We start from the raw sequence: 26,306 nt of genomic DNA on the forward strand, positions 1-26,306 counted from the left end.
TTTCTTTCTTAAAATACTGGTTCCACAGGAAAATAAAGGCTAAGCAGTAGCTGGATGTTGCTAATCATATCCACTGTCTGTCTGATCATCAGTTTACAGGGCTGAAGCATTCAGTGTAGGTTAAAGAGCCCGACGGCATGGCTTAGGCTTGAAAGGTTTCATCTGAACAAACCACAAGGCTTCTGGAATAATGTCCTTTGGGCATGTTTGGCTGTAATGTACAAACACCTCATAGCAGCAAACAGGCACGGTGGTGGAGGGTGATTATTTAGGCTTGTTTTCCAAGCATAGAACGTGGGCACCTATTAGTTATTAAGCTGATGATTAACTTCTCTGTACATCAAAGTATTCTAGAGTCAAATATGAGGCCATCCATCTGACAGCTAAATACTGACGCAAACTGCGTCGTGCAACTGGTCAGTGATTCCAAACACAGCAGCAAAGTCCAGACCGAACTGAAATGTTGTGGCGGGACCTTAAGAGAGCTGTGCAAAAAAAATGCTTGCAAACTTCAATGAACGGATGTAATGTTGTAAAGAAGTGTGGGTCAAAATTCCTCCACAGAGATGTGAGAGACTGATAAAGTTATTCCTACTAAAGGTGGTTTAATGAGCTAGTTAATCATGGGGAATATTTATTTTTCACAGGACTGCAGAGAGTCCCGTGAGAAACTTTATCTTTCACATGACTGTGCGATTAAAAAAAGATCAGGTTTCAGGATGTTAGATAAACCAGTTTATTCATATCACCTTGGGAAACTGTAATAAAAATATTAAATGGGAGAAATAGCTGGCAAGTTGTGTAACAAGTTTAGTTTTTTGTGGTTTCAATGTAGGCTTTGTACTGCAGCATTTCCTGGAATTGCTACTGTTACAGACTCGTTCCCAGGCATGTCTGTGCCTGCTTGTGTTTTCTTTCATTTCGAGGAGCTAAACGTTTTCGTGTTATTGCCCATAATCACATCTTGTTCCTTGTTTAATCTTTCTTCACTGTAATGCTAACACAAGTATCCTCCTCCCACCACCTTTTCTAAGAAAATCTCCTTAAATCTGATCTGTATTTTTCTCACAAGCGTTTCCTTTTTGTGGGTGAAGGTAAAGGTAAAGTTTCAGATTTTGCTGTGTTTTCTTGTACTTTTAGTTTTTGATGAATTCTGTAACAGACATAACCTAAAGTAGTCCTGGCTGCAGACCTGCGTCAGACAAGTGATAATGTCGAAACCTTCACATGATGCAGTAATGAAACTTTACAGGTGCGTAGCTGAGATCAAAATGAAAATTTGGTGTTTAAAGATGGGTGTGATCTAATTCACAAACACTGAGCAAAGACAGACATTGGCATTGTGGCTGTTGAGACATCTTCTCTAGTTTTGACCTGTAAAATTACAATGTCATGACACCTTCACAGTAAAGAAATTGCAAAAGATGCAGATACACATAGACACAAAGTCACTAGCGGTTTAAACAAGTCCTGACTGGCTTACAGTCAAATGTGTGCTTCTGAAAAATGACATTTAACAATCTGAGAGCTGAGTCAACTCCAACCCTAAGCCATTACATTTTGTAATTTGCCTCACTTATAAGTGTCTCCTTTAACATTTTGCTCACAAAATATGCGTACTCGATTATTTTTATGAAACTATTTTACCCATCGTGTATGAGAAAAGTGGAGATGGGTAATAATTCAGGTCCGTTTCCACTTCTCTTGTCTATGGTGTGCCACAAGGTTCTGTTTTGGGACCTTTATTGTTTCTTTTATATTTGTTCCCTCTTCAGTACTTTTCGAGCACTTTTAAAAACTTTTCCTATCATTGCTGTGCAGATAACATTCAGTTGTATCTCTCTTTTAAGCCACACAATATTTTTAAGCTTCAGGCGCCATTGAAAGTTAGATGGTAGACCTTTTTCTCCAACTTAATGAAGAGAATATAGAAGTGCTTGTTTGTGCTCCTGACAGATTTAATGAAAACTAGGTCCTCTGGCTACATTTGCTACATTTTTTGTCAGGAACCTTGGGATGACCTTTGACTCTCCTTTCACTCTGGATGGTTACGTGAAATCTCTGGTTTGCTCCTGTTTTTTATCACTTAAGAAATACCCCCAAGCTGAGTTCCATTGCGACATGCTCTGACCTCATCACATCTGGATTTCATCATGGCTGCAAGACTTTTAACTATTTTTCTAAGTACTCACGTGTCGCACTGTTGTTAATTCAGTTCCATTAGCTTCAGAGTCCACTGGTTTTTGCTTTTGGAGCTCTGCGTGGACAAGCACCAGCAAACATCAGACAACTTTTACATCCATATGTCCCCAGTAGGCTTCTGAGGTCATGTGATCAAGACTTGCCATAACAGCTTTCTAATAAGCTGGTACTTTACCACATTACCTAAGCAGTTTCTGACGCGTGCTCCACAGCTGTGCGCTCAAAATACTCACAAGTCCAAACTTTGCCTTCGCCTCTTCATGCAATTCTTGTCCCAGTTGACTATCAGTTATGCAGCCTAACCTTACATTGTTAACTGTTGCATTTTTGACCTGAACGATTTAACCCCTTCCCCTTAAATCCCCTTAAATGCAGTAACCCAGCAGGTAACTGCCCCATAGTGTGCAAAAGACCAATAACAACAAAAACAGCATGTATAAATAAAACTTTATTTAATTCCTAAAAACATACAATACTTATAAAAAAATTTATATTGTCTTTAAGTTTGCCATATGAGTGCTGTTCTCTGTACTTTGACTTCATTACAGATAGTTACAGAAACGTTCAGACTTGACCTGTCTGAAAACCTGTTACGCAATTTTATTTACACAAACCAGAGCAACTCATAGAGGCACTCGCATACCTGAAGTTGCTCAAGACTTTTTCTCCTAATCAACCAAAAGGAGTCGTTCTTACTCCGATGAAGCATACGTTGGTTGAACTCTTGCGTCAAACCTAAAGCCACCCCCATATGAACATTTCTACAGTCCGTGGATTTGGAGAAATGAACAAGCAGGTTTTAGTTTCTGACTCAGATTCTGGTAACTTGCACTACACCATGTTGTGTGTGGGCAGAGAGACTGTGTGTGTCTCTGTGTGAAAGAAATCTATTAACATTTTTGAATTTTAATTGATTTTCATGAGCAGAACTGATCCTATCCTGGTAGACAAAACACAGAAGTTTTTAACATTTCTGCAACTGAATATCAAATGTTGGAGCTTGCATTAGAGTCCAGATCCATCCATTCATTAAATAGATTTAATATTTAATAGGTCAGTCTTCTTCTGTATAAACAAGCTTCCAGCTATCACAAAAGACTTTATGGTCTGAAAGGAAAGCAAAGAGTGTTGTTCGTCTCCTGTTACTTTTCATCCTCTCTGTTAAATATCTTTCATTAGGAGCTCTTATGTTAAGACTGCTGCATGCTGTCCTAAGTTTAAAAGAAAGTTAAAGTGCAGGCGTCACTTAACATTCAGTCAATGCAGCCGCCTTGGGTCATGTGACACGAAGCTCGGAGCAGACAAATTAAGACGTAGTCGCAGATGTTTCAGATGCACTAATGGTGATCGATTCCTTCAGCAAGGCAGAGCCAAGGAAAAATGTGTTTTTATGAAATACCAGAAATAATCAGGTAGATTTCTGGGAGGAATTTCCCTGTAGTAAACATATTAATTCTGTAGATTTCCTCCATCATTTCGCTACTCCTTTTAGTGGTCGCCACAGCGGCTCATCTGCCTCTATCTCACCCTATGCCTAAAATCCTCTGTCACACCAACCCTCTGTGTGTACTCCGTCGCTACATCCATTTAGCTTCTCTGTGGTCTTCCTCTTTTCTTCCTGCTCAGCAGCTCCATATTCAGCATCCATTGTTTAATATTTTCCTAATTAAACTAAACTGGATATAAACAGTCCAGGACTGTCACTTAGTTTCGCGAGTGGAGATTATTAACTTTAAAAGTGGGCTTATTTTTAAATGACTGTTTAGTTTTTTTGATTAACAGGACACAAACGCTGTCGCTGCTTTTCTTACTGATGATCTTATGTAACGTTTCCTTCTCTTTCTCTCGTCTCTACTCATCTCACATCCTTCATGGAGATAACCTTGTTTGTGAGAAGCAGGAGAACAAACAGCCACTCGCTGAGGAGTCCTCCTGCTGTTTAAGCACTCAAAGCTTCACAAGTCAGCCTCCGTGCCTCTGATCACTATTACTTTATCTTGTTTTTTTTTAATTTCATAATTAATTAAGAAAAGAAAAAATAATCTGAGACTGAAAAGATGATTTCTGAGTGGGTTCTGACCAAGATAGAAAACAGCTCAGGCAGAATAGTGCATATAAACACATGCACACAATGGTTTACACATAGAAGTAAATTAAATGCATAAATAATGAAGTGTACTGACGTGAGGATTAAAAATGTCTTAACTAAAGCCAAAATAAGCACTGTAGGTCAAACAGGGTCAATGATGGTCACGTATAACAGATGTCACTACCAGATGTGACTTCCTCCAAATGTACTATAATTCATCCTCAGCAGTTTGAAAACCAGCTTTTCAAACTGTTGTATAAACAGAGGTTTTTTTTAGTGTGTTTTAGGGTTTTTTTTGTTCCACACTTTGTTATCCCCTTTCCCAACCACACTGCCTACATTACCCTGAATGCAACTCAGACACCGATGTATATTCACAGATTTGGGTGCGCTATCATGAAAAAGTACAGACATGAAAACTACAATTCATCCAGTGCCCACTTGAGGCTGGCTGCAAGTGAGTCAATTCAAACAGACTCCCGTGGTCAGTTTTTACATCAATTTGTAATGTTTGTGTATTCTGAAGACAGATAATACGGCCTGCTGTTAGGAACAGGGCACCCTGAGATCTCTGCCCCATTTTTAGAAGTGAAAGTGAGGTACTTGGTAGTTCATCCACCTTTACTGTTTATGGATGCAGCATGCTAACCAACTTTGCTGTGATTGTGTCCGTGCTGTAAGACTTTTTCCCAGTCTGTTGTAGCATACTCCTCAGACATTATACAAATGTGCTGGGCCACCGAAAGATTATATATACAGCAGCTGCTTGGCCATGGGAAACACATGCAATGAAACTCCCGGCACGCAGACCGTTGGTGAGGTGCATTGTACCCTTTACGTACTGTGTAACGTTATGCACTCTGCCACTTCATGATGGAGTTCCTAAAAGCTTACACTTTGCAGTAATACAAGTTAGAGTTGATCGCTCCATCTAGGATGGAAGGAGTTTCACAAAATGACTTGCAGAGGTGACGTCCATTTAAGCAGTGCTTAATTTAAGGAGCTCTTTAGAACAAACAGTTCTTTCACAAATTTTTGTAAAGGCAGACCCCATGGCTACATGCTTCATTTTATACACCTGTGGCCGATAGCTGCCCACACACAGGTAGAAACTGTGTTTAATATGGGGACTGGTAGACAAAGACAAAAACTTACTAATTCACCCATTCTTAGTATTTGAAATAAAGTTCGAGGGTCAATATAGCAAAAGGTCATTGGAGATATCCTGGAAAACCTAAAGTAATGGCAGGCATGGAGGTCCTGGTGGTTATGTCTTTCTTATAATGTCAGTCTGTGGATAATGCAGAGTCACCTGTCTTCGAACAGAGATGAGGAGCAGTTGAAAAGGTCACATTCTTCTAATACCACATTGTTTTTCCTTCATTTAAATTTTGATCAGTAAATTACTCAGATGATATCACCACATGTGTAGACATAAATTCTTTAAAAAGAGAATTTTAAAGGTTGAAGAATCTTCGGGGTTATACAGAAACAAATACTAATACAGAGCTGGTGCTGCTGCCTAAATCTGTTGGCCGAACGGTGTAGCTGTCATCAGTTGGATCGGCTTACATTCAAACACACTCGCAGTGCCTCCACTGGTCACAGGTGGCACAGTGCAGCTGTATCTCATCTACAGTGCAAAGAATTTGCATGGAGACCTCTTCTTGGTCATTGTTAACGGGCATCACATGTAATCAAAAAGCCACATTTCACTGATAGTAGCTTTTAATAGTTGCACTGACTCAGCTTTATTGTCTATTGATTTTGACCGGCTGTAAAGGTAGTAAATGTCCAGCTGCGTTTTCGAGTCTTGCCTGTTTTCGTCAGTTCATCCGAGCTGGTCAGTGGGTTGGCTTGAAACTCAGCTCTGAGTGGGTCATTAATGATTTCCTCCTGGCCAGATATCTGAATGGGAAATCTGAGGAGGGCATCCTGGCGAAGGGTTGAGTCCACAATGGTTTGTGGTATCTATATGCACGGTGAGCACAGATAGGGAGTTACAAATGACTGAGAAGGGCTGCTGCAGGTTTCTGTGCATGCTTTTTCCACCCTGACTTTTAAAGTAAAAGCACTTTTACTTGTGTTATCTGCTGTCAAGAGCCTCGTGTAGCTGATTCAGACGTGAGCTCTGTGTCAGCTCCATCACACTTGTTTGAGGTGTCAGATATCAGCTTGTAGCTTTCAGCCCTTCTGCTCCTCCACCATGTAGTGATGCTACACACACCGGAACTGTTGAATTAATAACAGGAGAGAAGCTGTGTGTGTGATGGAGGTCTGTAAAAAGAGAGTTTTCCCCCTCGAGAGCACAAATGGATAGAAATTAGAACAGGATCTTCAGAGAGAAACAGATTTCCATGGTAAATGAAGGTTGAACATTGGTGGGAAAGTGAGGAGTGGGACAGGGACTTTCTGGAGCTTAAATCCTAACCCAAAAAAGAAGTTTTCCTCTGAAAACAGCAGGAGCTAGGCTTCATGGGAAATCGCAGTCAGGCTCTCAGTATGAACTGTTTTTTTTTTTCCATTTACATCAAAGCTGAACTGCAAAACAACATTAATGCATCCACAATATTTATTCATCTATACTGATCTGAAACTTCCATTATGTTGATTTATTCAAACATGTTGGTTGTAATTTGTTACTCAGAGATGTGTGTTACAGGCTTTCTTTCTTAAATATGATCCACATGTTTGACTTTACGTCTGATGCCCATCCTGAAGCTAGCCTTCTCATTTATCTGGGCCTGTGGCCCCCTTGATCACCGTAAACAGACTGGCCATGACCTTTGACCTCACTTGCTGTACTTTCACGTTTTTCTGGCCTTTTTCAGCTTTATTTGATAGATACAGTGAAGAAAGGACAGGAAAGCAGGGTCAGATAAAGTCAAAGGGCTGCGGAGTCACATGTTGGGCCGGTCGCTTTCTTCCGTATGGCGTGTGGTCGCCTGATTAACGCACTGAGCTAAACCAGCACCCAATAAACAGTACTTTGATGAATAATAAAAACATTTATGGCGTTTTTAATGGCTTGTAGTTAATTTCTTGCTGCCCCGGCACTGAATAACCTTCACTAACGTTTCTCATTTTATCTTGTGGTGAGTTCACTAGTCCGACTAAAACATGCTGAACGTCTCAGTGCTTCATGATTTTTAATTATTCATTTATTCATTATATCTTAAAAGGACCATAACGAGTCAGAAGGCAGCGAGAGTCCCTTTGTAAATTTCATTGATTTGAAAACCTTAAATTTAGGAATTGAACAACTCCATGGAAAAATTGTGTGGATCAGGATCACTATGAAAGGAGTGCACCTCAAACTGCTGTGGCCTCTCTGATTTAGGGGATAGGTTGGTTTCTGCTCTTCGTCTGACACGGCCATGTGTTTGTCTTGTAGTCTGATTCACCAGCTTACAGTAAAGCTAAATAATGACTTTTCTAATTTAGAATAAAAAATAAAACTGCTGTAAAATGAGTTCATTAAATCAGATAAAGCTGAACTGAAAATCAATATTTATTTTTCCCTCTGAACACTCGACTGCTGCTGCACTTTCTCTCCAGTGCGCTGCAGCCCCTTGCTGCTCGCAATAAAACCATTTCTGCTTGACAATCAATAAGCTTCTGCTTATGTAGCACTTTAGATAAAATCCATTTCATTCATCCACCACATCTACACATGTGCACGTCTGATCACCTGCAGTGGGTTTTTTTCCCTGATGCTGATAGTGCACAAATGCTTATGTGTTTCCACACTGTGTTATCAACAAACATGGAGCTTTTTATGATGGTTTAAGGAAGGATGAGTATACTTTAAGTCTGCTGCTCTGCCTGCACTGTGGGGCTCACACATTTACGTCTCCATCTGTCCTGTACGCTTACTCACATCTGCAGGACAAACATTACAGCCCTCGACGAATTTTAAAAAGCGCTTGAGATCGTTTATTGGTGGCAGCGCTCTGCGATACTCATTGTGTCAGTGACAGAAAGCATGAAGAGGCTGCAGTGACTCAGCTGCTTTCACCTGCAGATGAACTCTGCCTGGTAACAGAAGCTCCAGAATGTGACGGAGACTCGACGTCAAGTAGTGGCAGGCTGAAAGGACAGAAAACTGCCTCAGGAAAACAAAGTCGTTTTAAATAAAGGTTTGTTAAAGATTAAACAAGGATTTGACTAACAGAAAATACTGTACATCCTTTCATATACAGGGCTTTGCAGAAATCTTGAACGGTCCCTCATTTTTTAATGTTTTTGCTTGCAAGTTAGACTTTCTTGTAATTTTTTAAAAGTGGTCTTGAGCAGTAGTTCTGCAGGCTTTCCAAAGGTCTTTCAGAGTTTTTCCATTGGAAATTGTCTGCTTTTTCACTCATGTAAGTCCTGTCCTTGTACCTGAGCATTTTTAGAGGAATTTCCTTTTTGTTAAGCAACTTAACACTGATCATTCAAGCTTATAAAAGGCACCTCACTCAAGAATTAAGCAGTGTTGTGTCCACACATAACAGACAACGTGGCAAAGAAGCTATTTTAAACTGTATCTTTAGACACGTTGATACTGGCAGCCTGTGACAAAAACACAAGTTTGTTTCCATTCTTTTCTATTGAATCAGGTCATCTTGACCATGTCTCCAGACCTAAAAGCATTTAGTTGCTGCCATGTGACTGGGTGACTAAACATTTGTGTTAATGTCTTGATGCATGATCAATCATCTGGGTAAGGAAATCCCAGAAAACTGATTCTGTTCATCTAGACGTTGCGTTCTTAGTGGGAGTACAAAACCAGTTGTACCTAATAAAGTGAGTGCTGAGTGTATACTCACACAGAAATCTGATAAGGAATAAGACACAGGAAACGAGACAGGGCTGAACACAATCAATGAAGTGAAGACACAGAGGAAGCAAAAATGAAACAGGCCATCACAGAGAGCAAACTACAAAGTAAGACAAAGGATGCTAATCCTAGCCCAACCCGCTATAACAAGAAAACGTGTAATAGACACGCCGGTCCCCTGTGTCCATTATACGAGAATGCAGAATTTGCAGTAAGCTACAGTAACAGCAGTGGGAGCTATTTTATTTCACGCCAACATGAAAATAATCACAAGTGGGTGTTTGAACAGACATTATTAAGACATTTACACTTATACACATATTAGCCCCCTAGCTTAATCGTTTCCGGCCCTAGAATTTACTTAAACCGTTTTTTGCTCACTACAGACTTTGTATCTCCCCCTGCTGGTAATGCAGTTTTTGCCTAGCCTCAGTACAAAGTATGGGCAAGGAAGCACCCAGGGATAAAGGGGGGAGGGCAATGACAACAATCTTAAAATACTAGACACCTGAGGCCTGTAACTATGAAGCAATATTTAATGAAGTTACCCAGGTAACTAGAATTAATCCTCGGTTTTGATCATGTTAATGTGGGTCGTTTCTCACTGTGGTATTTTGCCATGGTAACTCATGCTGCTGTAGAGCATTTCTGAAAGATCCCTGAGACTTTGGTGCATGGTGAGTAGGGAGAGTTTACATTTTTTTAGTACTATTCAAAGTTTTTGTGTTTCCCCTGAATCTTCTTATATGTAACCATTTCATTTTTGAAATTAATTTTTTGAAAGCAAAAATATGATGATCCCAAAACAGAGCAGCTATCAGTACTTATTGATCCCATATCAACTTCACACATAGTCGAAGCCTTTGTTTGATTTTTTTTCCTTACACCACCGAGGCTGCGGTTTAAAGAATAAAAACTGAAATAGTCTTTTAAAGCCTAATTTAAAGAAACACTTGATGATAATCCATCGGATTATCTCATGTGTTAATGATAGAGTTGTTGGACTGACAGTCAGCGTTTTTGCCCGCTATCTTTCCTGGCTTCAGATAAGCTAAACTGTCTTAATGTAGCCGCTTTTTGACAGCCTCATTGGACAAAGCACTTAAAGTGCACACATGTTCATTCAGTGCTTTAAATATATGGTGCTCTTTCTTTCATGTTGCTGCTTTCGGTCAACCTGTTTAACCTATTAATATTGGAATAATAGTTTCATTTTCCTTTGTGAAATCAGCTGCTCTGCTGGCATCACCCCCGCTTCCATGTGAACATGCAGGGGACACCCTGGGTTAACATACAGAGCAGATAACCGATTACTGGATTGCTAATCTTAGGGTGAGTGACTCCAGATAACAGAAATATACCCCAGGTATGCTGAACTCACAGACCTCAGAAAACACAATGACAACTAACCCCCAGAAAAATCTCATTAAAATACTAATACTATAAAATATTGAGGAGATTAGAGCAGTAATCCTAATCCTAAATAACAAAAAAGAAAACTTAAACAGAAACTGAAACTTGAATAATTCTCTAAGTGTTCAAAACCACAACAAATCACACAAAAGCTCTTTTACTGGAATCAATAAAAAACTGAGAAAATGAAACCAAACAGAAAACACTTCCCAAAATAACACTGAAACTCCAAAAATCCCAAACATGCACAATAATTCTGTCAAACAAATGAAATGTGTGGAAAAATATAGCAGCAGAAAAGTAAAACTTGAAGCGCGAGTGTTGCAAACTTCTTTTGTAAGTAAATTACTTCACTAAATCTTTACCATGTAAGCTTATTAGCTGCCTCTAAAGTGCTGATGGAGCTCTAACTTATGGGGGCTTGTTTACGCTGCTGAATATATATACTTTTTTTTAAACTATTTTACTATTTTTATATTTTTTCCTCAAAATTTGGGGTTATGTCAAAATTCTGACTTACTCAGAGGGTTGAATCAAAATTATTATTAGACATAATAAAAACATATGACTTATGGATGCGGTGGGGGGGGGGGGGGGGGGGGTCTGTGGCAGACACAAGCTTCATTCATCAGGGCTTCCACAATGAGGGGCTGACCAGTGAGCAAGCGGTAACTAAACTTTCAAAATAAGAGCATGGCAATTGTTTCCTTGAAAACAAATGAATAAAAAAATGCTAACCTGTTTCTGTTTCCTGCAGGAACAGTAATTTGTTAACATGATTATGTGCTGAAGGTAATTTGATGTGTGGACTAACTGTGACTGATTCTATTTCTGAACTATCTCAAACATATGTTGATTGGCTGATATCAGCTTATCACTAAAGACTCTGCTGTCTGACTGGTTTGAATGTGGTTACTGTGGAAGCTTGTCTCCACCGCTCAGCCAGCGTAAGTCAAACCTTTGGGTTATTATCTCAAATTTGGAGTTAGTTACCTCAAACATTTGGACTCCAAACTTATGGGAAAATATCTCCAAATAAAGAAATAAAATTGAAATTTTAAGTTACTAAATGAGACGATGACCTGAAATTTTGAATTGGGTGGCATTTTTTCCCTCCTTTTTCTGGGTTAGAAACTAGCTTCAACGGGTTGCTGATTTCTCTGTGAGTAAGGTTACACCTTGCTCAGGAGCTGCTTCCTCTCTTCACCTCACCCCATCCTTCATAAAACGAAGCTCTCTGGTGCTCCTGTGAAGAGGTTGGTAAATCTAATAGTTTGAGAGGCCGTGGAAGGGTTTAATAGATGATGGATAAGAGGAAAATTTCATTTGCTCCGCCACAGCCTTTAAATGTATTGACGAGTGCAGGAAATTTGCCTCATGAAGTTTCAACAGAAGAAATGAGCTGCTGCGAGGAAGGCAGGGCCACTGTGGGCAAAGCCTCTGCTGTCACAGGGTCGAGTCTCCCAGAGGACGAGAACAGGAAGTGGCTGATAAAGAAGTGTGACCCTCTCTATACACAGCTGCACTCAGAGAGGAAGCAGAGGAAGGGAGAGACACTGACGCTTGTGACAGCGAGGCCGTGAAGCCGGGCGAGCTTAGTGAGTCAAACATCAGAGCTGCTGACATGAGTCTGTCTTCGGACTGTCTAAACAACGCCTTTGCTCCCTCGGGTGACATGTCAGCAAAGAAGCAACACAGCAGGCAGCCCAGAGTGTGAGTGCACCCATCAGTCTATGTTTATAGATGATAACAATGATGTTTGAGCTGCTGAGAGCGAAACAGAACTTTAGCTTGGATGTAAGTCGTGCTCCGAGCTTATTCGAAAACTCTTGTTTAGTCCAAAGTACTAAACAAGTGTAGAACTTTTTGTGGACTTTTTGTTCTGGCTGTCTTTTTGTTGGTCTTATTTGACAGTGTTGCAGTTTTCAAAACTTTATTTAACCCTATTGACCTTGACAAACCATTATTTTCCAAGCTGATGAAGTGTTTAAAGTATAAAATATATAAAAACTGTTTAAAGGAGGATGTTTCTGTTGGACTAACTGTTCAAAAGTGTACGCGACCATCGTCAAAACTAGAAATCTTCATTTTCGCATTATAAATCATTTAAAAAATAATTAAATGATTAGACTAATTAACAGGAACAGATTAATGAAAAATGTATTTGCTTAATTCTGTCAAAAAAGTTGGACTAAGAATTGAGTTTATGGCTAAATTTGTCCTAAAAAGTAACTTGTAACTAGTGATTATTTTCACTATGGATTTATTTACTGGTAATATATTAGTGACTTATTAATATTCTCATCTTTATATATATTTTTTTCTTGGTGCAGCTCAAAACCCAATTAATTATTAGACAAAAAAAGGCAGTAAACTAACCCCAAAGAGAAAGTGTGGTGGTTGGTTAGGAGTGTCTTTCACTTTCTCTGTGCTGGCATGAAAAGCAGCACTAAGTGTATTCTGATATGCATGAACTATGTTCCTTGTATATATTCTGACCAACAGTCTTTAGGAATGCACTTGAGGGTGATGCAGTAACTGAAATTAACTCATTTCTCTTAAATGATCTCTCACTTCTCCAAAGTGCCGGCACACGTCAGTCCTCGGTGTCGTTCACACTTCCATCTCTCTGGATGCAAAAGCCCCTGAACTTCCTGACTTCCCTCTTTTAAAAGTGCCACCATGAATCAAACGCTGCTGTCCCACATGTGACTGACACCGCGGGCTCAACGTCGTTGTTTTTTTTATCGGATAGACGTGCTTACGTCACCACCCTCGAGCAAAGTCGTGTGTTTTTTGTGAGTCACGTACTAGATGAGAATGCACTTTCTGGGCTTAGCACATTTATTTATTTTTTGGCTGTTTGTGTCTTAGAAGATAATGTAAGCATTATCCAGAACAACCAGGCACTCTGAGGGGACACTCAGTCCTCTCATTAACAACAGAGATGACGGTGGGATGAGCCCTAAAACGCTGGTCAAACTGGGAAAATAAAGTCAGTTTCGATGGTTGTATATTTAATTTTATGATTAGTTTTTCTCTGTGAAAGAATTAACTATTATACTTACTCCGATGCTCTGTTCTGTTAAGTCTGTTTTCATATTTTTTTCACCGTGTTTGCTTCTCTAACAAAGACGTTTGGTGATGCAACTTATTTTTTGTCAAGTTTTTCTTCCAATATTTACTCAAATTGTATTGACTTCCTCTTTTGAGGAAATAGAAAGTCATTACTTGTTTCCTCTTTTACGAACTTGAGACTATCACAGGAAGTTCTTAGGTGTTAATGTGGTAGTTCTGCAGGATATTGGACAACATTTAACATTTCCTGTGTTGTTTAATGGTCGCAATTGTAGCTTTTGAAAATCTAGAAAAACATCATATGAGTCTCCTTCCTCTGCCTGCACCTCGTCAAATTCATATCTGGAGTTCATGCCGGCTGATAATATTTGCAGCGGGGAGGAAAAAGTCGTCCTGTGTGACGGGTGTATTTTTATTAATCGCCTTTTTCCCAGCTCTAACCTTTGGCACTCGCTCCTGTGCTTTAATCACACTTTAAAAATTCAATTTTGTTCTGTTTGGAGGAGATGGAGTCCAGACTTAAACCCTGAATGGGATTAAAAAAGATGAAGAATATTAAAGTCCACATTTTGTCACTGTTGAAAGAGTCCTGCCAGTTTCATATCTGACCTTCATCATTTTACAGGGACAAAAAATAAGCTAAGCTAAGCTCACAAGAATAACGATGTTCTAGTTTTGCAGCATGATTGTGTTGAGAACAGCCCATTAATAGTTCAGCATGTAGATTAGTTTGAAAGCCAAAAAACTTCACATCCTACACTTCAAATATTTTAGCAGTTGTTAACAGGAGTGTAAAAAACAATAGGGCCCAAACTAAAGTTTACCTAAATGTCTGGGCAGTAGCAGCATTGTTTTGTTTTTTCCTCCTAACAAAAATCATTTTCTTTCAACTTTCAACTCTCACCCGCCTGTCCACACCCACCTGTGATGCCTTACCCACACTACCGTCTGTTGGGGGGAAAATAAAACTGCCATGTGACGCAGTAGAGGACTCTCTGACACCAAACCAGAAACAACGACACGATTATGTGATTAATGAGTCCACAAACAAAAACACAACTGTAACAATAAAGTCACATACATCATAGACAAAGACGAGACAAACAAGTAAATCCTTTTAAATGAAGTGTCCATGTGCTGGTAACTGTATGTTTACTCTGCTTGAGTCTCATAATGTATGATTAGAAGGGGGAGCCAAGAAGGGCACACTTCAGGTTCAGTAAAGTGGAGCAGCATCAGTAACTGGGTTGATTCTGTCTCAGTTTATCAAGTTTAAAATATTCCAGGGGAAAGATACACCTTCTATAAGGAATTATGCAAAATTTCAGGTCCCTATTGTCCTAATATAGCGTTCTAAATTATACATTGAGTTGGTTTATCAGTATTATTATTATTATTATTAATATTAATATAGTTATATGTTCTTTAAAATTGTCTAAATCAGGTGAATTGCTTCACAGACAGTTTGAAACCAGAAAAACACATTTAACTTCAGTGTGATACTTTCCTGGTATGACACCATGTACCAAATCTAAATCTGCTTATGTTTAAGGCTGGTTAAACGAGAGAGAATGTCATCACTATGTGCTTTTGTTTATGAGAAGCTGTAAACAAAACATTAGTCGCCTACCTGCAAATTTGTGGTTTCTGCAGGCCTCCAAATCTGCAAACATTCAAATATGTTCCATGCAACAAGCCTGAGAGTCCACATTCACAGAGCCATGGTACCAGATATTTGCCCTAAAAGATTAGCAGTGGAGAACTAGCTAATGATTTTTTCTACATGTGCAAAGTCCTCCAAATTTTAAAGTGGCATCTCAGTTAAACCCATGCTAGAAAAATGCATTTTGAGAACAAAATTGATAAGAATTTTGCATAAATCCTATTAAAAGTCTTTGTGTTTTTTTTTAATAGTGGTCCATGCAGTTGTTGATAATTCAGCAAAATAGTCTGGTGTGTGACTCACCTGTCCAACCACATAACCTCATACTTTGAGCTCATAGCATTGGTTCTCATGATTAATGCTAACAGTAAGTGTCCGGATAAATCTTTTGTAGTGAGGTACTGTTATAACCACTGAACAATTCACTGGTTTCATTTCATGTGTTAGTGTTTAAGCTTGGAGTTGGTCTGTAAAAGAAACCTGCTACTGAATGAGACCTACTAAACAGCTCTCCCAAAGCTCCCAGATACCTTTTATCATCTTCCTCGATGGAACAAGTGAGACGGCCAGCGAGCCGACTGCACTGACAATCGGTCAGTCTACATGGCTTAGCAGTCACAAAGGAAACTGCTGCCGTGCACTCCATTCACTCACAGTCTGCCAGAGCTCCTGTTTACCAGCTGAATAGACCGCCGGGCCTGGAATAAAGAGTCTCTCCCACGGGCTGAAACACTTGTTCAGCAGAGTTGAGCCTCAGGAGGATGTCATTATATTTACTGTTTAAAATGCACAGCCCGCTCTCCTTGGCTGGTTCTCAATTCCTTAAGAGTAGCAGAAAACATGAGGGGTCAGCGTGAGTGTGGATGCTGCTGAGTCTGCCAAGGTCAGGGGAGCGGGGTGAAGCCTGATTGGCTGCGCTGATTTCCGGGTACCACCCAATAGAGTGAGACTGAAGGTGAGCAGAAGGTGATGAGGTAATGCCTGGTTTTTTATGAGAGAGGGTGACATCATCGTTGTGGCATTTTGCGTTGCCGTGGAGAAGGAGGAAGGGGGAACCAGGCAGGGGGAGGGCGCGTGGGAATGGGCCTGATGAATGTGTCTGTGCTGTGTGTTAATGTGTAAAGGCTGACTGAATCAAAGAGTCCAGCTCAGACAGAAAAAAGTCCTCATAGTCAGAGTTTTAACACACATGATCCTTTTATGTCACTGACATGTTGGACATCCTCCTTTCCTTCCTGGGAAAATATCAGGAGTGGAAATTTGGCTCCAGACCAGCAATCTAATCTATTTATGTCTCCTTTGAGGGGCGTCCCCCAGACAGTCGTTTCCTCAGCTTGACTTTCCCCCCTGTGTGTGCATGTATGTGTGTGTGAGACCACCCCTCCGTCTCAGTGCTCCTTTCTCTTTTGCCTGAGGTTGATTTGAGCCTATCCTCCACACACAGTAACAACAGCTGAGTGCTCACTCTGGGGTTTTTGCACAGTAGGCAAATTTGTTTCTATCACCGTCAAATATCATACACGTTTGATGTCCGTTGTCTAATTCTTCTAGATTTTTCTGGGCAGACGGGCAGACCTGTTTATTGGCTTATTGATCATAGGTACTCTCAGCATTTCATCTGTCTTTGCTGATAGAAGGAAGATGGATGTCCTGAGCTTGACTCGGATGATGGAAGATTTAATAATTGATGAAGAGATGCTTGTGTGTGCTGGTACGCGCGTGCGTGTTTGGGAGGTGCAGCAGTCCTATACACACATACTGTTTCCTTTTGAGCCCTCCCGTTTCCTGTAGCCACCTCAGCCTTCACCTCATTCAATGACCTGTGGTTATATGTACACACCCACACACAAAGACACATCACAAAATGCTGACCAGGACCGGGTGGGCGGCGGTGTTTGTGTGGGAGACTTGTTTGCTTTTACTTCACTGCGAGGCGTTCGAGTCATCAGAGAATAAAATCTAAGACATGTTTTCACGTACTAGCAAGTTAGCTCAAACTGAGGCGATAGTACTTGCATATATTTAGAATATGTAATATGGGAATTTATTGGTGTATATTTTAGTCAAGAAAAACTACAGGCAACATATCCAAAACTGTGCCGTTCCAGCTTCACAAATGCAGCCCTTTCTTTCTTATCTCACGTTGTATTCAGTGATGGTGAGCTGAGCAGACTGGTTCAGTATGTCAGGCTAGTCTATGGGCAGTTAAATGGCATTTTATAAACTTATTTAAATTAAGCCTTTAAAAAAATCTTGAGGTTACTTACTACTTTAAACTTGATGTCTACTTTGATTACATGTGGGAGAAAATAATTGTAATCTTGCTTCCTTTTGTATTTGCTACAGTGCAGATTTATATTTACGAGCACAAAGCTCTGCATGTCAGTTCAGCCTCGCCATGACAGCTGAAATAATGTGGACATTTATCCCCAATAAATTATTCATTGTCTGTCTGCGCGTCTGCTGTGTATTCCTGATTGACGCAAACCTGTAGAAGTGCAGGAAATTCTTCTCGCTGTTGAATTATCCTGTCTTTTTGAGATTTATTTCTTCCTTTAGTATGAGAAGTGTTAAAATTTTCCAGAGCCCAAGTGAATGTGTTTAAGTGTCCTGCTAAGCAGTCCAGAACCCAAAGATACTCCTTTTTTAAATTTTGCTGTGAGATGAACAATGTATTCTCACAACCTGCAAACACGAAATATTTTTTCGATAGTGCACTTTCCTTGACAAGCAACTTAAACAACAGATCAATCTAAATATTTGTGGATCAATTTCCCTGCAAATTGGCTAATTGACAAGAAAACTAATTTAAATAAACTAATTTAAATAATTTACTAACTAATCATTGCAAATCTGATAAAAAGGACTGTTCAAAAACTCCCAATATAGACACAGACTTAATTTAATCCAACGCTGGGTAGATTCACTTCACCGCACAAGAAAAAAAATCCAAAAATCCAATGATTGGTCTGTTTTTAGTTTAATCACTGCTAATTAAAAAAGCAACTTTAATTCGTTTATCCTTTCAAATTTCATGTAACATTGATATTTTCATTTTAATATAACGGAAAATATGATGATTAATGAAGTTTGATCAACTTAATTATTCTAATTTTACTTCAAAGCCACATAAATAAATACAATGTGGTCTGTTTACATGTTGAAATGTACTGTGTGTTATTTCAGATGAGATGTGTTCGGTCACATCTGTGTCGTCTTGTCTCATTCATTGTGTTTACATTTCCAATTGAGTCAGTCAGAAGATACATGTCTCTCCATTCATTCATTCATTCATTCATTCATACCAGCTGGACAAGCTAATCACGTTAGGTATCGACCCGGGTCAGGCTGTCATTGTGACGAACAGATGAAGAGTCATTCACAAACATATTACATCATAGAGCTGTCCAATGAGATCATCTGATCCATCACTGATAGCGTTTCAGCACATTTAGCAGCATGTTAGTCCTACATGCACATTTATGGATATGTCGTGTATCAGAATGGAAACATTTTATATAAATGCACTGATTCAAGCTTCTTTTTTTATCTAGCCAATTTGGCCATTATAATGAAAAATGCAAAAGAAAGAGTCTTCTCAAATCCAATGTTGTAGTTTTGTTTTCTTGGATATTTCATAATAACCATAAAACATATTTGCAGTGTGCATCAGAAAGAACAGAATGAACTGAAATAACCTCAGAAGTTTGATTTTGAAGTTTTGCACATTTTGTCAACAACTTCATTCCTTTTTTTTCTTGTTTAACCAAACCAGCCCATTTTTCTATTAATATAGCTCAATACTGCAATCTTAAACAATGTTTCCACACAGTTATAAGCGATATTTGTCAATCCAGTGAAGATTCATGTTTGTTGAGCTTGACTAAAACCTTAAAAAACTTACAAAATACAGAATTCAAAAAACTAATTTATTCTAACATTTCAATATTAAGACTGTTCTCTGACCAGAAAGAAGTGGTCAGGGTTAACCTGTCATAGACCTGGACATACAGACTTAAGCCTGCATTCTTCATAATGGGCAGCAGGGGGCGAGTCATCTATCTGTCTGCCCATATTCACTCACTGGCCACATTAGGTACACCTTGCTAGTACTGATCTAGACTCCTTTTTTCCTTCAGAGCTTCCTTAATTATTAATGGCAACAAGGTGTTGGAAACATTCTCCTGAGATTTTTGTCTGTACTGACAAATCTGCAGCACAAATGTGCTCCATTGGATTGAGATCTGATGACTGTGGAGGTCATTTGAGTACAGTGGCCTCATTGTCATGTTCAAGAAATAAGTTTGAGATGATTTGAGCTTTAAGACATGGCGTGTTATCATGCTGGAAGCAGCCATCAGAAGATCCTTGCACTGTGATCATACAGTCTGGACATGGTAGGCTGTAGCATTTAAATGATGCTCATTTGGTACCAAGAGACCCAAAGTGTGCCAAGAATATATCCCCCACATCGTCACACTGTCACCACCATCCTGAATCATTTATACAAGTCAGGATGGATCCATGGTTTCATGCTGTTTACACCAAATGCTGACCTTACCATCTGAATGTAGCAGCAGAAACCGAGACTCATCAGACCAGGCAAAGCTTTCAATCTGTAGTGGCTGCTATTCGGCTGCTATAGTCTATGTTGTGTAAAACTTAAAGATAGAAGATTTTGTCTGAGCACAAATGCCTCAACAGACACTGAGTAACACGTGATGGCACTTGGATAGAGAGCAGATGTTTGTGGAGGAAGGTGAGGTGAGAGGCAGGGTAAAAAAAAACTGCCTCCTTTTGACCTGGAAAAGGAATGTATTCCTCTTTCAGATACTTTCAGCTAATTCCACCAGGGATCCGAGCAGGAGAGGGGGAACAGTTGCAGATTTACTCACTCCCCTCCTTTAATCTCAGCTCTTCTGTCATTGGTTGTTTCCTCCCCTCTGAGATCCAGCTGGCATTCATTGTGTCTAAAATCTGCTCTGCCCCCTCTCATTGGTCTGTGGGAGTTAGTTATGTCTGTGCAGCCTGCATGTGCATTTCTTTACCCCTGCCCCTTTTCTAGTGTTTGTCAGGTCATTGTAACTTAGATTAAGTGAACCATCAGCACTGCTTGTATTACAGTAAAATATATATTGTTTTATTTTAATTTTTCCCCTACAGTGAGGAGTTGTCAGAGCTCAGCAGGGTATGAGAAACTGTTAAGCTCTCTACTAGTTAGATTTTTGGAGCATCATAGCAGAACGGGCAGAGGCTCTAACTGAGTCTTTCACACTGATAATCCTCTTACACGTCAATGCCACCACACCCCCAAACACAATCACACAAAAACACCAAAAGAGAGCCAACAAATACACATTAACACACTATTTTTTTATTGTGGTGGGGCTTTTTTTCCCCTCCACGGGAGTCTTGGGTTGTAATTCAGCTTTGCTGCATGTCTGCTTTACCTCAGAGATAAGATTTTTGTGCTGAAGGCAGAAATTTTGCAATCTCCTCCTGGGAGGCACTAATGTATTCACTCATATCTTTAATACGCTGCTACCCCTCAGGACTACATGGAGACAAATTTCAGAAAGTAGCAGACCCACTGAGCTTTACAATGACTCCTAGAATTGCATGCGTCCCACCCAGGTATGACTTTGCCTCAGCAGGACCTCTCAGGATGTGTACGTGTGAAGTGATAGACAGTTATTGAGGGGCAGAGAGCCAAGACAGCCGAGTAGCTCCTGGCTCGGCACTGCGGACGTCTTCCGAAAGCCTTGACCCACTTCAAAGTCTCCTCCTCCCCCCTGCTCACCCAGACGCGCTGCATACTGAAGCAGCTCTGCCACAATCTGCTGAGCTGCAGTGAAGCTCTGCATGCGGACACTGGGGAGACTGAGTGTGTCTGTCTAATAAATAAATTGCATGTGTGTCAGTATGTGCTGCAAGGTCATGTGTTTGTACACAGTGTGTGGCTCACACAAGGTGAAAGGCCTCGGGCAAAGTCACAGAAAGTTGCTGCTTCTGCTGAATATATTAATGAGTCTCTCAGTTTTTACTCTAGCAAACATGGACAGGTATTCAGCAAAGTGAGTAAGAATCCTTAAAGTGCAGCAAAGAGAAAAAAAGGGAGGGGATGCAGAGGCTGCACCACATTTCAGCCCTCTGCAGAAAATCCTAGGAGCTTTAATTTTTTGGGAGGGGGATAAATGATCAAAACAATTTCCTTTTTTTTATTGTGTTTTGCAAACTAGAATTCAAACCCCTAGATAGTTCATTTAAAAAAGAAATTAACAAGTCTGCATAAATAAAAAAAAGACAACCAGGAAATTGGAGACATCCTTTTCCCCAACCACCGCTCAATCCACATGTCCACCACACAAGTCCTACAGTACTTCCTGCAGCTGTTGTGTAGCTCTTTTGCATGGCATAAGGTCCAGCAACAAAGTGCTCACCCAGCCTTAGTAACCCTGTCCCAGTCAGAGTAAGTAGTCCTTGTTTCTTCCTTCTTTCGTAGTAGTTGCTCTTACTCTGACCCCTCACCTAGAATCAACTTGTATTATTCTGGCTCAGGGATAAAGTCAATTATGCTCCAGCTTCTGAATCCATAATATGTTTAGAGCAAGCAGCCCTTGTTTTAAGCTGCCCTGAGCAGAGATGAGCCCAGACGGCCAGCTGATGGGAGGCAAGCTCCGCTGGGAAGGACCAGAGATGCTCACTTAGTCATGGATGCTAGACGCACTGATTTAGACAGATTACAAACAAGCACTCACAGTCTGTAAGCACGTCAGCAGTGTACTACCTCACCAATGCATTATCACATGCATGGGGGATTAGCACACATTTTGATTTATGGACACATGCAGAGCTATTGTGCCTACAACTTTCACAAAGTCATGCAGTGTGGAGAAAAAAAGCAATTGTTTTCTGATCGGCTGGAAAATCAGGAGGACTCAGCCTGTTTTTTTATGGACATTTCTTTCCCAGTTGTGTGTTCAACAAAAGTCTGACCCATAAGAGATTAACACACTATTCCCATAGAATTACTTTTCTTATCTGCCATCAGTTACCAGGAAAACACCTGGACTTATTTTGAATGTCACACTCACATGTGTATCAGTCTGTACTATCTGCATTGTAGGTGAACTTGGAAGTTGTGTGTCTCGTATCTGTCTCATTGTCTATCACCATACGAACAGCCTTTTGTCTGTTGCCGTCTCAGCTGCCTTCTGTCTGTCATCATCTGATGTCTATCAGGGTGACTGACTGGTTTTGCGATTAAACTCTGGTGATATACTAGCTCTAGAGATAAGGATGTTTTTTGGGCTCGCTATCAGACCGTCTTCTTAGTAACTGGTGTAGACTCAGGCTCAGAAACCATACCACAACACTGGCTTATTTTCAGACACTCAAACGGGAGCAGCCTGATGACGGAGTGTTTTGTTGTGTGTATGTCTGTGTGTGAGTGTGTTTGTGTGTTTTAAATTCATGTTAATAAAATAAATACATTTAAAGTTATGTAGGGTAATGAAAATTTGCATGTTGTCTGGTTGAAGCATGTATTCTTGTGAAATCTGTATATACAGTGATGGTTCCTTTCCAGGTGTACAAGCTGCATGTTGCACAGGGACTAAAACACCCTTGCACCATCAGAGACACAAGCTTTTCAACTGAGTGCTGATAACAAGCTGGATGGTCCTGCTTCTGGATCACGTTCTTTTTTGCATCATAGAACTTTAATCTGCAATTGCTGATTGTACGTGAAATGTACTCACAGACGATGACTTCTGGAAATCTTCCTGAGTCCATCCAGTGATTTCCATGCCACTTGAGTATCCCAAGATCCGTCATGTTTCCAGTATTGGTTTTTGGCCTTGCACCATGCACTGGGGATTTCTCGATTACTCTGAATCTGTTGAGGATATTATGTGCTGTAGATGATGAGATATTTGTTCTTTGCAGTTTTACATTGAGGAACATTATTTTGAAATTGCTCCACAATTTGTAGACTCAATTTGTTATTTTTTATTTATTTATGAGAAACTCTGTCTCTCAAAGGTGCTCTTTTTATATCCAATAATGTTACCAATCTGTTGCCAGGTAACCTAATTGATTGCGAAGTGTCCCTCCAGCAGTCTCTTCTTAGTCCACACCGCTTACTTTTTCACCCTTTTGTTACCCCATCACAGCTTATTTTTAACACCTTACTGCCATCAAATTCAAAATGAGCTGTTTTTTCTCTCCCTAAAATGGTAAAATGTCTCAGTTTAAAAAAAAGTTTTCTATAATCTGTTGTGAATAAAATGTTTATAAAATTTGCATTCCTTTTTGTTGACATTTTACACAGCGTCCAAACTTTGTTGATATTGGGGTTGTGAATTAATCAAAATACGATAAAGATAACATAAGATACACTTTATTTATCCTATTTATTCTAGGTTTATGCTAGCTTACTAGGCTAACTTAGCCTAGCTTACTAGGCTACGTCGGTTGACGTAGTGTTTGCTCTGTTTATCGTTCATGTTTTCTATTTGCTGTGACTCTGTTTTGTTTTTCCAGTCATAAGCTGTGGGTTAATGTATTATCATTTGCCTATTGCGTGGTGTGTGACGGGGCCACGAAGGAACTTGTTATCGCTATGAAAACTATAATTTGGAGCTCTGCAAGGCGTCATTAGGAGGGTTAAAGTATGGTTTACAGAGAGCAGTACAATATTATGTTCTGTCAGCACAATAACAAGTCAATCTGCTGTGCACCACTTAACTTTCCTGGAGGTCTGACCTGCAGGTTGACTGAACTACTCAGGGTGCTGAAAATAACAGCTGATGAATCTGTTTATAATATTGATCAGCAGTAAATGATTTTACATGTAATTGTTTAATTCATCTGTTTTGTCTGCCCATTTTAAATATGAAAGCAAGGTTAGTTTATTTTATTTCTTTTTTTTTTATTAGAATATCGTAAATTGGAAAAACTTTTGGTTTGGTTTGTTGCAATTCAAATATTTCATTCTGGTTGTTGTATGTTTTTAATTTCTGTGTTGTCAAAAAGTTTAATTTACTTTTCCTCTTTTACGACTGCAAAGGGACTTGATCATCTTCATTATGTTTGGATTATTCATGTTTAAGGGAGCAGTGGTATTACTTTGTCTTTAATCTTCTGTTAAATTAATTGTTCTTGTGTCCGTTTCTGTCTCCTCTCCTGTTAGGTGTTGTGAGTGCAGCGCCTCGCTGTCCCACTGGTATTATGAAAAAGATGGCCGGCTCTTCTGCAAGAAGGACTACTGGGCCAAATTTGGGGAGCTGTGCCATGGCTGCAACGACCCGATCACCACTGGCCTCATTATGGTAAGAGGATCTGCCACTTAACTCATCACTTAGCACCCCCACGGTTCTTGGTTTGCCGATAAACCTTGAGTTCAGGCCGTGACAGACCCATACACACATCTGAGCCTGTACGTTTACAGCCTCACTGGCTGCTGTGCGCCAACAAGCGTAGATTTTAATAGGACATGTGCCAGACCTATAACTGACCCCGATGCCTTTGGCAGCTTAGAGAGATCTTCTTACAGACCTCCAGTGAAAGTCCGAGCTCTTGTTGTGACACAGGAGAGGTTTGAGTGCACAATAGATGTGGCCACAGTGCTGGAAAGCAGATAAACTTGGCTTCTGCTGATAAGTGCTGCTGCATTATAGAAAAGACAAGATACCAGCACCAAAAGAGACTTGTGTCTATTTGTTGATTAGTGATGGAATCACACACATTCAAAGCCTGGAGAGACTGATTAATATTGTATGTTGGTGTAATAAAATATGTTGTCTTTATATATCTGAGGGCCCAGTTTCCCTGCCAGTGCAATGCCAGCAGTAGCAGAAATGCAAATGGATGGCGGGTTTTTTTCTGATGTTGTTTTGTGCCTGTTTGCAAATCTCCTGGCGTGTTAACTCGTCGTTGCTGAGGTGGTTGGAGAGATGCAGCCAAGATGATATTTGGATGGTTCACACTGTAATTTCAGCTGCAAAAAACAGTCTTCCTATGCTGCTAAGATCACCTCTTAGCACAAACATTAGGCCATTTCCAGGAGATTCCCTTACAAAGCAAGTTCAACACACCAAGGCTATGTTTTCTGTATCTGAATCTATATTTCTTACTTGACTATTATTCCTGGCTACAATCAACATCCCAACTAGCAGAGATATTCCAGGAGTGATTATGTGATTTTCCATAGAATGATCGTCACCCTGAGGTGGTTTTGTATATGTTGTTCTCTTATCTCTTATCTTGCTCCTGAGCAGAATAGGCCTGCAACAAGTTCCCATGGCAGTGTAGCCCTGTGAGAAGTGAACCGGCTTTGTGATACCAAATACTCACCATTAACACTGATGTTACCTGGATAAGCCCAAATATAGCTACTTATCTGATCTTTTGTTCTTGTTATTTTAGAAAAGTGAAAGAGCAGTAAGAGCCTGACCTTAAATGTCTTATTGAAGTAACAAACTTGTAAATTTACATAGAAATGTGGTCAGTGTGTACAGTTTGTTCATGAAGCAAAGCTCATTCATTATTAAAGTAAACAGCTGTTTTGGTTTTTGGTATGTCGTGTTCACGATACCCATTAGAGCAAACGTTATTGTTGCAGGTGTTGCAACCAACAACTTTTACTTCGAAAGTGAACATTTGTGCCATACTGTTCACACCTGTTAGCAGTGAAGAGTCTGTGTCTTCCATGCAAGCTATGAGCGACCAGGTTTTCTGCAGCTGTCTAGAGGTGCAACATTTTACCATAGTAAAATGTGGTAGTCGCAGTAAGATTTGTCTAGTGGCTCTTTGAAGTACCGTAATTGTCGGGCTATAAGCCGCTACTTTTTCCACAAGCTTTGAACCCTGCGGCTTTTAGTCAGGTGCGGCTTTTCTATGGATTGTCCATGACTTTTGTCATATCGTAAGACGATTTGTTTTGTTTGTTCCGCTGTTGTACGGCACTACGTTGCCTGGCGGAAGGGCATGTGATCAGACACACAGTATCGGGGTTCAAGAGTGGTGTGTTGGTCACG

General features: G+C 40.0%; 1 protein-coding gene across 2 annotated transcripts in view; it reads left to right on the forward strand.

Moving 5' to 3' along the window:
- Positions 1 to 26,306, forward strand: part of limk1a (LIM domain kinase 1a) — a 57,696-nt gene that overhangs the window by 3,870 nt on the left and 27,520 nt on the right. The window contains exons 1-2 of one of the 2 annotated variants that reach the window (XM_082501760.1): positions 12,056 to 12,239; positions 24,461 to 24,599. In XM_082501760.1, coding sequence (XP_082357886.1) covers positions 12,151 to 12,239; positions 24,461 to 24,599 — 228 coding nt within the window. In that variant the 5' untranslated portion in view covers positions 12,056 to 12,150. Of the gene's footprint in view, positions 1 to 12,055; positions 12,240 to 24,460; positions 24,600 to 26,306 lie in introns of those variants that run through there. The other variant, XM_082501759.1, reaches the window with a different exon arrangement.

Source organism: Aulonocara stuartgranti (genome assembly GCF_965226115.1).
Source record: "Aulonocara stuartgranti genome assembly, chromosome: 14".
Lineage (NCBI taxonomy): Eukaryota > Metazoa > Chordata > Actinopteri > Cichliformes > Cichlidae > Aulonocara > Aulonocara stuartgranti.